This window comes from Epinephelus lanceolatus, chromosome 14 (assembly GCF_041903045.1).
Source record: "Epinephelus lanceolatus isolate andai-2023 chromosome 14, ASM4190304v1, whole genome shotgun sequence".
Taxonomy (NCBI): Eukaryota; Metazoa; Chordata; class Actinopteri; order Perciformes; family Serranidae; genus Epinephelus; species Epinephelus lanceolatus.
Genome location: NC_135747.1, coordinates 42,829,078 through 42,842,855, shown reverse-complemented (window position 1 = coordinate 42,842,855; position 13,778 = coordinate 42,829,078). Strand labels below are relative to the sequence as shown.

Here is a 13,778-nt window from a genome sequence, read left to right as displayed (position 1 = left end):
GTCTCTTTAGCTTCCAGAAGGCAGGCATGCTGTCAGCACTGCACATCATGTTAGCATCATTAGCCGTTCTGACACTGCTGACAGCGTTAACAGTGATAAGATAGTTAACAATGCTAAAGGAGGGTTTATCTCCGGGGCAACCTGGGGGGGGGGGGGGGGGGGGGGGGGGAGCTAAAGGGGTAAACAAACATGGCAGCACACCGGTAAGGTAAGAGAACACGTTTACATGTCGTTTTCTATATGTTCTCTGACATTTATCCTAACGATATGAGGCGGTCTTTGTGGAAAAAAAGCTTGTTTAGTGGACTAACTTTGCACTTGAAGGTTGACCGTTCACTTATGTTTTAACAGGTCTGACGCTACTATGCGCCCCGGCTGTATCTAGGCTAACGGCTAACATGCTAACTATTATTTTTATGTCACTAGTCACTTGAAACAAATTTAGGACGATAGGAGACAGGTTGAAATAAACTGAAATTTCCCTTTAACAACATACACATGTGGTTGGGTTTAGGAAAACAGAACAGGGTTTGCCTTTACAATCTCATGGGAAGCAAACACCGGCCTCCTGAGTAAAGGTTGGTGGTTGTTGGACCCAGCACAGCCTCTCTTGCCCGCCCTACCTGGACTTCCGCAGCGTTAACTTTCGTTGTTGTCCTGCTGTGTTTCAACCCTGATGCCACCAGGCACCATTTAACAATAACTGCGACAGGCTGCATATCATGCAGATGTGAAAGGACGGGTTTTTTTAATCGGTGTCTGACGCTAGAAGTCACTGACCAAGCGCTGGTATTCAACGACTTGGGAGTGAAACTGGGTTGTCCCACCAGCACCTATTGGTGAAGAGTAGCAAAATAATACTAGAGACTTGGGCTACATGCTTAACTGGTCATAATATTCTCAGCGGTTACAAGATTAACAGTAAAATGTGATGTTTTTTTATTTTGTTATAACCTGGCTATTTTTCAAGTCCTCTGAGACAGAATGCCTAAATGTCTGTACACAATTTGGGAGCAACATGACAGTTGCCGAGGACAAAACTCATCCGGTAGAGCCTACGTCCTATTTTGTATCTAACTGTTCTCCAACTGTCTCCAAACCAAAACAGCAAATGTTGAGTATGACGAAATGTTCACTTCTGCCAACTGAAAGGAGGCAAAACATTTCTGATGTTTCTGTTTCTAAGTTACATATCATAGGTAGGGTGAGAATTCTGCGTTAACAGCACTCCTAATGTTGAAACCCATTTTTTTATTACACTTGAAAGGAGTAGAGTTCACAGAACGAACGTGTCGCTGGTGAATCTGCTACATTTGAATCCATACCATAATAATCTTGATTGGCTTAATTGCAAATCAAAGATCCTCAACGACGCCAAGTAAATGTAGTCCTTAATACTCTGGATTAAATATGAAGCCAACAGAAGAACATTCTGTCAATTATATTAAATGAAGATTATGGAAAAAGCATAGATTGACCCCTGTTCAAAACCTCCCATCCAACAATACTGAAAGCCATGGGTTATATCTCTGTGAATGATGTGATCAGTGCTGTTGAAAGATGCAGTAAGCAACCTACCCAGTAAGCTTGTTCCTGCCCGAGACTGGTCGGGAGAGCAGCCTCCTGTTTTGCTCTTGAAGGAGGTGAAGAGGTGCTGACACAGCTCCTCTGGGATGTCATTCTCCAGGTAAGTGGTCATGAAGAGCTGGAAGCCCTCATAATCAATGGGCTGCACAGAGAGGGAAAGAGCAAACGGGTTAACAACATTACTGAGGCACACATGTGAGTGAGGTTTACACCAACCACCGATGGACACTGATTTTATTACAACAAGAAAGCAGAGAGATGTGATGGACTTTTAGATGTAGGCCCTGAAATGAAGGTCTGCAGCGTTGGTTTGGGGTGAAATGTCAGCAGTTTCTGAAGCTGAATGACAATATGGTTTGAAACAATTAAAGAGAAAACATTTAAAATAGATTTTACAGCAACATTTTAAAGGTCAGACCGGTCAGCTGACCACAGAGTATCTCTTTAAAGAGACAGTTCACGCCAAAATTAAAAACACATAGTTTTCCTCTTCCCTGTAGAGCTGTTTATCAGTGTAGACAGTTCTGGTGTGAGCTGCAGAGTGTTGGAGATATGGGCCGTAGAGATGTCTGACTTCTCTCCAGTATAACACAACTAGATGACACTCAGCTTGTGGAGCTCAAAACTCAACATCAATGTCTCTGTACAGAAATCATGACTTGGTTACTCAAGATAATCCACAGACCTTGTTGCTGCAGTTTCACACACAAACTATTTTCTTTCTACCGAACTACACCCACCAATCGAATCACCAGAGAAAACTGATCTGACTTCAGACTGTTTACTTACAGCACAGCTACACTCACAGATAACTGAGCCTCCTACCTGCCTGTCAAACACCATCAACCCACAAACCTTCTCCAGTCCGGACTGAGTGGAGTCCTGCGGGGTGAAGCTGTGAAGTCTGTGAGCGGAGCTAGCTGCTAACAGCCACCGCTGCAACTAACAAACTCCACAAATCCATTCAGCAGCTCCACCATCCACAGTCAGACACACACGGCTGATTATTTACTGTTGAGTTACAGCTCACAACTCGCACCAACCCAAACATCCTGGTGCAGACTATTTACTGGAGTTTACCAGCCTGTCGCACATGCTGCATTTGAAGATAATTACAAGCACGGCCGTTCTCGGCTTTTAATGTTCGACAGTCCACCAGGACCATTTTTGTCTCGTCTCATCAACAAAAATGAAACATAGATTTTTATTATCAAGATCTATTTTTAGCTTGTCATCATCTTGTTTTCATCACAGAAAAAGGTTGTTGATGAAATATTTTCGTGACTTTTCCTCAACGAAATCAACACTCGTAGGCTGGAGAGGTCCCAGTTTTCCTCCCCTAAGCAAGGCACCGAACCCCCAACTGCACGGGGCGCCTGACCAACGCAGCCCTCTTGCTCTGACACCTCTCCATTTAATGCATATCTTCATCTCCTTCTTCCTTCTGCGTGATGATTCAGTTGGCGGGTGTATTTCGGAAAAAGGAAAATAGTTCCTACATGAAACTGCTCACAACAAAGTCTGTGGATTATCTTGAGTAACTGAGTCATGTGTCATCTAGATCCATTGTATATTGAGAGAGAGCAGATATCTCTACGGCCCATATCTCCAACACTTGCACCAAAAGCATCTAGATTTATAAATAGCTCCACAGGTGAGAGGAAAGCTACGTATTTTTGATTTTGAGGTGAACCGTCTCGTGACAGTTAGCAGAGGCAGACTGGAGGAAGCTGGAAGCTGCATCCAGATAAAACCTCCAGAGGCCTGATGGTTCAAAGAAAATGTAAAGAAAGCAGCACAGACAGCACAACATGTCACGTCAACGTTCCTGAGCTCCTTCCATTTACCTCCTGCAAACCCCCCCCCCACACACACACACACACACTGCCATGTGGTGAGTGCATAGTAGCACTCAACTCAACGACCCTGTGAATTCTGGCCTTTTCCCCTCTGGCAGGGCGACAGACCATCTGTGGCGGATAAGGCGGGGTTATGTTATGTTAGTGGACAGAATGTGCATGCAGTCTGCTGACACAGACACCACACAGCATGCAGAGCCCACGGGCTGAGGCTTACTTGGTTGAGAACGTCTTGCTTCTGTTTAATGGTTGGGACAATGAAGAGGAGAGGGAAGAGGAAGGAGTGAAGGAAGAGTGGGTAAAAGAAGAGAAGGGGTTAGCTGCTTTGTGTCAGTGGTGGTGGTTCGGTTGCAGAGCAGACTGACTGCTCCTCACGTCTGCAGGAACCGTTATGTTCTCACTGAGCTGCTCACTCAGTCGCAGCCTGTAAAGACTGAAGCTATCACGCTGCACAATTCAGCCCTTCACAGATCTTCAAGGCGATCTTGACCACATGCTCCTTCAAATCCAAATTAAATGTGATGAATTGAATATGCACAAGTGTGATTCAGCAGAACTTTTGATCAGGATTTTCCCGCTTCATCCCTTTTCATCAAACACACATGAAACTAACAGCAATAATGATGGTTAGATTCCATTTCGCTGAAACAGATCCAGGTTCTGGTATCATGCATGCTGACTCACTGGAATCATGGCGCACTGACACACCCAAAGTAAACAGGGCCATTGTTAAAGCTCAATAGCAGCACGTCGGACAGAACGATCTGAATCAGCGAGCAGTCTGTTGCACTTTTGCTAAACAATAAAAAAGTGATGTGAACGTTGCCTGGTGCTCGCCAACCATGCACACGCAGAGAGGCAGATTAGAAGTATTGTTTTATTGTTTCCGTTCACATTATTAAAATGAGTGTAGACACCAAAACACAACATGCATCAGAAACTGGTTAGCCAAAATTTGTACTGTTTAAATGGTAAAAAAAAAATATAATATCATTAAACTGAATTTTATTCTGCCAAATTCCCATGATCTGTGCCCTCCCCACACCAGCACTCTTATAACATCTCTCATGCCAGGCTGGTTAACACAGCAATTACATTAGGGTCACAATGATTATTTTTATTACCAAAAACAGTGCCCATCAAAATTCCAAAAACCCCAGATACTGTGTTCACAATGCTTTGCTTAAATGATACTCGCAGTTTACTCAAAGATGCCTTATAATTTTAATATATTTTAAATTTATATGTATGGATAGAAAATTCAGTTATATTACAAAATAATATCTCTCAAAGACAGAAATTCAGATAGGCCCCAATATGGGACACATACACACACTAGAGTGTGGTGATCCGAGCCCGACGGTACCCGACAGGTCGGCCGGGTTTGGTCAAAAATGTAGCTATAAATTGTATTCGGGCTCGGGTTGGATTCGGTCAGTTTTCAGTGAAAATGTAGTGTACAAATAAATAAAATCCTATTGTCTGTCCTGTTTGTTGCTTGGGCACTGTTATTTACGTGACAACACCTGAACATAACACACACAGACACACATTGGCTGTTTGTTTCTACCTCTCCCCTCTCTGGAAGTCTCGGACCTCCAGCCGCCCGCCTCCGCCTTGATTAAACGCTGAAAATAAAATAAAAGAGGGAGACAGGTTTCTCCTGTTTTATCTTATTTTGTTTTATTTCTCCCTCTCCTCTCGCTGGAAGCATTGGACCTCCCGCCTCCTGCTCCTGTCTCAAACACGGAGGTCTCCCTCTCCGCAGCTGAGCACCCACGGCGCACACCCGGCCTGTTGAATAGCCTGTAACCACTGTGTGACACAAACTCAGTGCTTTGGTCATTAAATAATGTCGGGCTCGGTTCGGGTTCGGACAGAAATATGCTGCCCGTGCCGCACTCTAACACACACACACAAACACACGGAAAACCGGACATTATCATCAGTTTATAAAAACCCCCCGAACGCCCAGACAGGACGTGAAAAGTGGACGTGTCCGGGCAAAAGAGGACGTTTGGTCAGCCTAGCAGTACTATACACAAACATGCAAGTCACTGAATCCTCCACAACAAGTTCCTGCAAATGTTTCACAATAAAAGCCTTTTTAGAAAATGAAGGGATTCTCTTAGCTGACATGATAATGGTTGTGTTGAGTTTGAAATGACGGCGCGATGCATGAACTTTATCAAGGCAAACGGGAGCGGATAAAAAGTAAAAATCTAAAAATATACAGAGGGAATAATAAATGACGTCCTGTTTCTAATGTGGTGTGTTTGAGATGCAGCTGGTAGCCTCTGCAGCTGTGCTGAGTAAAGGCCCAGACACTATCTGTGAGTTTGATTGCTGTTGTTGTCCTACAGTTTCTACGGCAACAGATCGCTCTGTGTTCCTATTGGTCAAAGTGACGGCTGTGACGGGAGAAGTTGTGGAAGACAAAAAGAAAATCAAACATGCTAGACTTTCTGTTGGGACGTCGTGAGGCGTCCCAGACGCGGCGTTGGTTGTCGTCTACAATGGCACGTGACACGAGATGAAACGATGGACTGTATGTCGCTGCGTCAGGCTAGAATCAGGCTAATATCATGTAGTGTGTAGCAGGCATTAGCTAGCTGTTTTAACCATTTATTTCTTTGACCTAATTATTTGAACTGGTTAGTCAGTACTTTCAGCTAATCATTAGCCTCTAATACCACAAGCCAACTATTTTAACTATCTTCCTATCACTTTCAAGTGTTTAAACTTCTGTGATCGCTTGCTAACTAGTTTTCACACACTCTTACATCACTGCATCGTGTAGTGTTGAGCTGTTACAGCTGGATTAATATGTGGATATATTCTTTGAATCAAATACTACTCCAAATTTTTCAGATTTGTTGAGCTGCTTCATGATCTTTCCAAGTGCCTCCTGGCAGACAGTAGTGCGCCCTGCATGTATCCCAGGTCGTGAATCACTGCACTAATCATTTTAGCTCCAGATCACATCGGCCCCATCAGTATTTGACAAATCCTTTCTCTGTGCGCTGCACGTGGTCAAGATTTCCTCTCTGCTCTAAGTAAATGCAAATAAACTGAGCAAACATAATAAGGCTGCAATATGAGCAAACTAAACCCTCTTCCTCCCAGGGAACATTTGGTTCACACCAAAATAGGCCTAAGTAAAGCTGATCCCTTTTGCACGTCAGTGGAAATATGCTTCTAACGTGCTTCTGTTGAGCGGGTGTGAAGCTGCTGTAACTGACGCCTATCACAGAGGAACACACCGTGATGAGGATCCTCCCTCGGCTCCACAGTGTTGACCTAACCCCGAGAGCTCCCAAAGCCAGCCAGGCATTATTCATATCGCTCTCTTCTCCTTATTTGGCCAAACAAACCAAGAGGCTTTAATTTGCTGTGCATCGAGCGGCACGGCAGGTTCAGACAAATATGCTCACATGCCACAGAAAACACACACACACACACTCTTTTCACATACTACACTGCAGATATATCACCATAAGAAATAAAAAGCTGTGTTGCCTTGAATGTAAGTACACACAGATGCATTTGTGGAAATTCTCGTCCCTGTGGAAAACACGTTTACCCCAGAGTCTAACCCACGATTATTTTCCCTGTGAGCGGGCTCACGTCCAAGCCTGCCAATCTGTAAATATCTCCCAAGGGCAGCTATAACACATTTACATGGTTCATTTAATCTTTTTCATTTTGGCAGCGCTGTCTGAACGATTCCACTGACTTTCTCTTGGCATTAAAAAGGTAAGACTATAGGGACGACCGTCCTGTCGACTGGCAGCGCAGATCTGTCCATCGACAGTGCGACATAATCAGAGAATGACATTTGTGAGAAGCTGCGTCCACCTTCCTCCTGAGGGGAGACATGAACAAAGGGGATAAGAACCTCTTCGTTTGAGAAAGATGTCGAGGTTTCAGGTTTTTTATGTAGAAAACTGATTTTGACACACATTTTATTTCCGCTGCTGCAAGATGACACTGCTCATCATAATTTGTAAACAGGTTCCTCCTGCAACGAGATCAGGCAGGTCGAAAAATGCCTCACAAAAAAATAAAACAGAGTCTGTAAATGTAATGAAAAAATAGTGTTTCTGCTGCAAAGAGCATTTTATGATTAGATCTTCACATTGATTTTTGTCTGATTGATTTTTTAAAATCTGATTTTCAGCTATTTTTAAAATTCAAAACAAGCAGGCTGCAACAACAAACACTGTCACAAACTGCCTCACGCTCTGTGACGGGTTTTTACTTTCTCTTGGTTTTGTTTGAATATTGTCACTGTTATGATACAATCTGCAGTTTGTCCTCATCTCTTATATCCCACAGCACAACATGAAGCAACCATGCTTTCACATTGCTTTATATTGACAGTGTTTTTTAAATGACAATAAATTAGGACATTTTTATGTGACACCATCAATTATGTCACAAAAACAAAGCACAGTTAAACGACAGAGATAAATTTGTCGTGCCTCACGAAGCCTTTAACTGCTGTGGAGGGAAACCCTCTGGGTGTGATGTACAGCCGCTGCCTCTCACTCATTCATCCATCAATTATGATGCTGCACAAGAACGTGCACGAGGACAGGCTGAAGTTGCCCAAACAACAGCCCATTGCCCTCTCTGGCTGAGCTGCCCCTCTGATGGCGGGAGGGGAATAATAGTTGTATTATTTTCTTGTGGTTGCATGAAAACAAGTAGCCTATAATTACTAAAGTTAGACCAAATTAAATCAGCATATCATCCAGACTGTTATTACTTTTTAATAGACATGTCTCTGCGGGACAGAGATGAGGCGACTCAGAGGCGCCTATTGTTTTTCACACATATTTCTGATGAAACCATCCCCACGTCTGCATGACGACAGCAGGCTGCCGGATGTCAGGACCAATAACTGGCTGCCAGCCTCCTGCTGTGGTAAATAGCAAGTCGGGTGCTGGCCATAGATGTATTATAATAATAACAACAAGATACCGAACCCCAAGATGGCGCCTATTTAGTCTTTGCTCACCTTGCACATACAGCCGCGGCGTGTGGCCCATTTAATATGTGCAATAGTGTTTCTCACACTAGCTCCGCCTGCAAGTCCCTGCTCGGCTAATAGATTTTACATTGCGATGACATCAGGGATTTTTAAAAGGCTTTTCTCAGCTTGAAGAAAGTTTCAGGAATATAATAGCTCCATGGATCAGATTTTAAGAGTAGAAAATTAGGGCTGGAGGGGTCAAACATTGTTAATCTACACACCCCTGGGGACACAGAGCTGGTTGAAAAGCAGCTGTTTCTCTTTAACTGCCCACATTGCTTTTTTATAAACTACTGTAGTGGTTATATTTCATGGAGACGGACCTTCAGCGGTTGTAGCAACTCAAACTTGACTCAACCAGGCCCCCGGGGAGTGTGCCAGGTTTTGAAGCTAGATTTTTTTGTAATGGCCAAACAGGGAATTATGACCATTATGTAGGATAGTGAGGCCAAATTATGCTCATGAAATGTTGCCCGTTTTTTGGAGCAACAGCCCCTCAAAATGTCTGTGCATGTTTCTGATGCTGCTGTTTTTTCCTAATCTGTTCAACTGAGACAACCCAACGTTACTGACGGCTGACAGTGTCCATCATCGTTCTTTCTTTGTATCTATTGTCTTTAATCATTTTTTAAACTCCTCCAGAAGAGGCAGAGACACTCTGGTTGGAAATAATTGAATTAAAAGCACAAAAAAGAGGTCACGCTCTTCTTTTGTCACCAGCTGGCTGAGTAGATTCCACTACAGCTGGCACAAGGGACTGATGAGTCATTACAGACACACACACACACACACACAGTGATGGATGGCAGAGGGCCACAGTGGTCATCGTGGCGCCAGGTGACAGTGTGGTCTGAGAAAGACTACATGAGCATTAAGTCTGGTTCCTATGGCGCCCAACGTCCGGCGGGGCTGTTAGTCATGTCATCACAAACACTGAGGAGAAGCTTACAGCAGAGAGGAGGTGATAATGAAGAGGGAGGAGAGAGGAGTGAAGAACAGGGAAACATATAACACGTACAGAAGAAGACGAAGAAGAAGAGATGCCAGGAGAAGGAAGGAAGGAATGTGACATGAGGACACAAATGATATCAGTCATTATAAAAACCATATGGACGTTTAGCCAAAACTGTGGGGGAGGAATCAGACGTGAAAGCAGAGATGTTTGGGCTGAACACAGCCATCAATCGCCCCCTCCAACACAGATCATTTCTCTTCATTAACAAGAGAAAAAGGCACCAGTTTAAATCATGACTAAATACAAAGAACACGAGCAACATGAAGTAGATATACGGACATGAAATTAGCCCGTGTAAATATGAAGTTAATCTCAAAACTCAAAGTAATACAACAAGTTACCAACAGGATCATGTGTAATATTATTACATCTACAATGTCAGGTAACGTGTTACCACCCAAAATAAACTGTTAACTGTTTGTATTACATTATTCACACTGATCCACTTTCGCCAGTGTGCCACCAGGAAAATATCCCCCAAAATTGTTTGTGTGTTGTCCTGTCATCATACACTACATTATAGGCCTAAAAGAGCGCCAGCGATCGGCACATCTGGGACCGTGTGTTATCATGTTGTGTGTTTCTGTTCCTGCAACGTCTACAATGTATCCCATTCTGCTTTTTCCATCACATCCTCACTGTGACCTCGTCACATGTCCACGTTTGGTCATGGACTTTCCATGTCCACATATGACGCCCAAGGTACCCTGGGTGTGTTGGTTGTTGACGTTCTGGGACGCCGTGTCAACTTCAGCCTGTTACATGCATTGTCTGTTTTCAAAATACACTTCTGTTTTCACAGGAAATGTACAGTTTGCATACAGTCTCTTTCAAATTAAAAGCACTACGTCAGTTCAACACCATGGATTAACTTTTTTTTTGTCCGTCAATGACAAATTCACATGGTTACGTTCAGCCGACACACACACGTGGTTACATTTAGCCAACACACACATGTGGTTACGTTCAGCCGACACACACACGTGGTTACGTTTAGCCGACACACACACGTGGTTACGTTTAGCCAAAACACATGTGGTTACGTTTAGCTAAAACACACGTGGTTACGTTTAGCCAAAACACACGTGGTTACGTTTAGCCAAAACACACGTGGTTACGTTTAGCTAAAACACACGTGGTTACGTTCAGCCAACACACACACGTGGTTACGTTTAGCCAACACACACACGTGGTTACGTTTAGCCGACACACACACGTGGTTACGTTTAGCCGACACACACACATGTGGTTACGTTTAGCCGACACACACACGTGGTTACGTTAAGCCAACACACACACGTGGTTACGTTTAGCCGACACACACACACGTGGTTACATTTGGCCGACACACACACGTGGTTACGTTTAGCCAAAACACACGTGGTTACGTTTAGCTAAAACACACGTGGTTACGTTCAGCCGACACACACACGTGGTTACGTTTAGCCGACACACACACGTGGTTACATTTAGCCAACACACACACGTGGTTACGTTCAGCCGACACACACACGTGGTTACGTTCAGCCAACACACACACATGGTTACGTTTAGCCGACACACACACACGTGGTTACGTTAAGCCAACACACACACGTGGTTACGTTTAGCCTACACACACACACGTGGTTACATTTGGCCAACACACACACGTGGTTACGTTTAGCCAAAACACACGTGGTTACGTTTAGCTAAAACACACGTGGTTACGTTCAGCCGACACACGTACACGTGGTTACGTTTAGCCGACACACACACGTGGTTACGTTCAGCCAACACACACACATGGTTACGTTTAGCCGACACACACACACGTGGTTACGTTAAGCCAACACACACACGTGGTTACGTTTAGCCTACACACACACACGTGGTTACATTTGGCCGACACACACACGTGGTTACGTTTAGCCAAAACACACGTGGTTACGTTTAGCTAAAACACACGTGGTTACGTTCAGCCGACACACACACGTGGTTACGTTTAGCCGACACACACACGTGGTTACATTTAGCCAACACACACACGTGGTTACGTTCAGCCGACACACACACGTGGTTACGTTTAGCCGACACACACACATGGTTACATTTAGCCGACACACACACGTGGTTACGTTAAGCCAACACACACACATGGTTACGTTTAGCCTACACACACACGTGGTAGTGTTTAGCCAACACACACATACACGTGGTTACGTTTAGCCGACACACACACGTGGTTACGTTTAGCCGACACACACACGTGGTTACGTTCAGCCAACACACACACATGGTTACGTTTAGCCGACACACACACACACGTGGTTACGTTAAGCCAACACACACACGTGGTTACGTTTAGCCTACACACACACACACGTGGTTACATTTAGCCAACACACACACGTGGTTACGTTTAGCCGACACACACACACGTGGTTACGTTTAGCCTACACACACGTGGTTACGTTTAGCCTACACACACACGTGGTAATGTTTAGCCAACACACACATACACGTGGTTACGTTTAGCCGACACACACACGTGGTTACGTTTAGCCAACACACACACACATGGTTACGTTTAGCCAACACAAACACATGGTTACGTTTAGCCGACACACACACGGTTACGTTTAGCCGAGACACACACGTGGTTACGTTTAGCCGACACACACACGTGGTTACGTTTAGCTGACACACACACGTGGTTACGTTTAGCTGATACACACACGTGGTTACGTTTAGCCAACACACACACGTGGTTACGTTTAGCCAACACACACACGTGGTTATGTTTTGCCAACACACACACACACAGACACACAGTTACATTTAGCCAACACACACAAAGGACAGCTTTTTTTCATTGGTGTCTGATGCTGGAAATCACTGACCAAGCGCGTGATTTTAATGACTTTGGAGTGAGACCAGGTTGCTTTGCTCGCCAAGGTTTCCTCAGCTGTTTTTGTTGTTGTTGTTGTTGTTGCTGTTGTTGTTTCCACCTTGCCTCTCAGGGCGTCAATAATTTGGATGATGTGCAGGTGAAACGTGTCAGCAGCTGTCCATTAAATCTGGGCTCAAATGAGAAGCTGATGTTTTAAGAAAGTAACTGCTGTTTGATTATTTATTATTAATAATAATTTCAATGGTGAAAGTTGTTAAAGAGTAAAATCCTTACATATGTCATCATGCCACTTTGCACATGAGATGCTGCTGCATTAATGTTGTTTACACTCGTCTAAGTTAGTCGAGACTGGACATCACCATCTACTTTAAAAAAACTGATCATCTACTGTACGATAAATACGAATACTATAATCCTTTAAATGTTAATTTAATTTGTCAGTTTATTTATTTATTTCCGTATGGTCACTGTGTCATGATACCAAAAAAATCATCATGTATGACTCTGCTGCAGGATTTCCCACAGAGTGCAGTCTCGCCTGAAATAAGTCAAGTCAAACTTTATTTGTCCCCAGAGGAGCAGTCGGTCACGCTGCAGAGAAAAACCCAGTAATAACACAACATATAAAGATAGCTCCTGCTAACGTCATAAAAAATACTACACTTTTTTGAACCTTCGAAGGAGCACAGAGGTCATATATTTAATGAGCGAGGCTGCTGTTCAGATCCTCAGCCACTGACTGACCAGACAAGATCCTGACACTGACAGTGAGTTATAGTTCACACTGTATGGTAGCTTTGTGGTTATTAATCAGATCGGCATATTGTAATGTTGGGAAAAAAAACATCATCACACAGCTAGTGCGCAGGAGCTGGCTGTGTACCACACACACACACACACACACACACCAGATGAAACACAGATGGAGTCTCTTCCTTAAATACCATAATATTGCTGTTTTCGTGAACGGTGCAGCAGTGAAAATGTTTGGTGAATGAGCAGCTCAAAGCCAATCAGCTTATATTATGAATGTAACTGTCTGTACACTCAGCAAAAGATAAGAGATTTATTTTTCTCAAATTTTGGTCTCAAATTTGTTAACATCTGTGTTAGTGATACTAAAATAACACATCCACCTGACGGGTGTGACACATCAAGATGCTAATTAAACAGCATCATTAGGTGTGCCTCGGGAACATCATGATAAAAAGCCTCTCTTGTTTTGTCACACACCACAGTGCCACAGATGTCCTCAGTTTTGAGGGAGCGTGCCACTGGCATGCTGATCGCTGGAATGAGCCCCAGAGCTGTTGCTCGTGAACTGAATATTCACTTTGTGTCGGTTAATTTGGCAGTACATCCGACCGGCCTCACAACTGCAGACCA

At 43.8% G+C, this 13,778-nt stretch overlaps 1 protein-coding gene across 4 annotated transcripts in view; it reads right to left on the bottom strand.

Annotated features, from left to right (window-relative positions):
- dgkg (diacylglycerol kinase, gamma) overlaps window positions 1–13,778 on the bottom strand; it is a 172,896-nt gene that overhangs the window by 119,410 nt on the left and 39,708 nt on the right. For 2 of the 4 annotated variants that reach the window (XM_033618182.2, XM_033618184.2), the window contains exons 4-5: window positions 3,664–3,684; window positions 1,579–1,729 (exon numbers count right to left, since the gene is read on the bottom strand). In XM_033618182.2, the coding sequence (XP_033474073.1) occupies window positions 1,579–1,729; window positions 3,664–3,684 (172 nt within the window). The remainder of the gene's footprint in view (window positions 1–1,578; window positions 1,730–3,663; window positions 3,685–13,778) is intronic. The other 2 variants (XM_033618185.2, XM_033618183.2) reach the window with 1 other exon arrangement.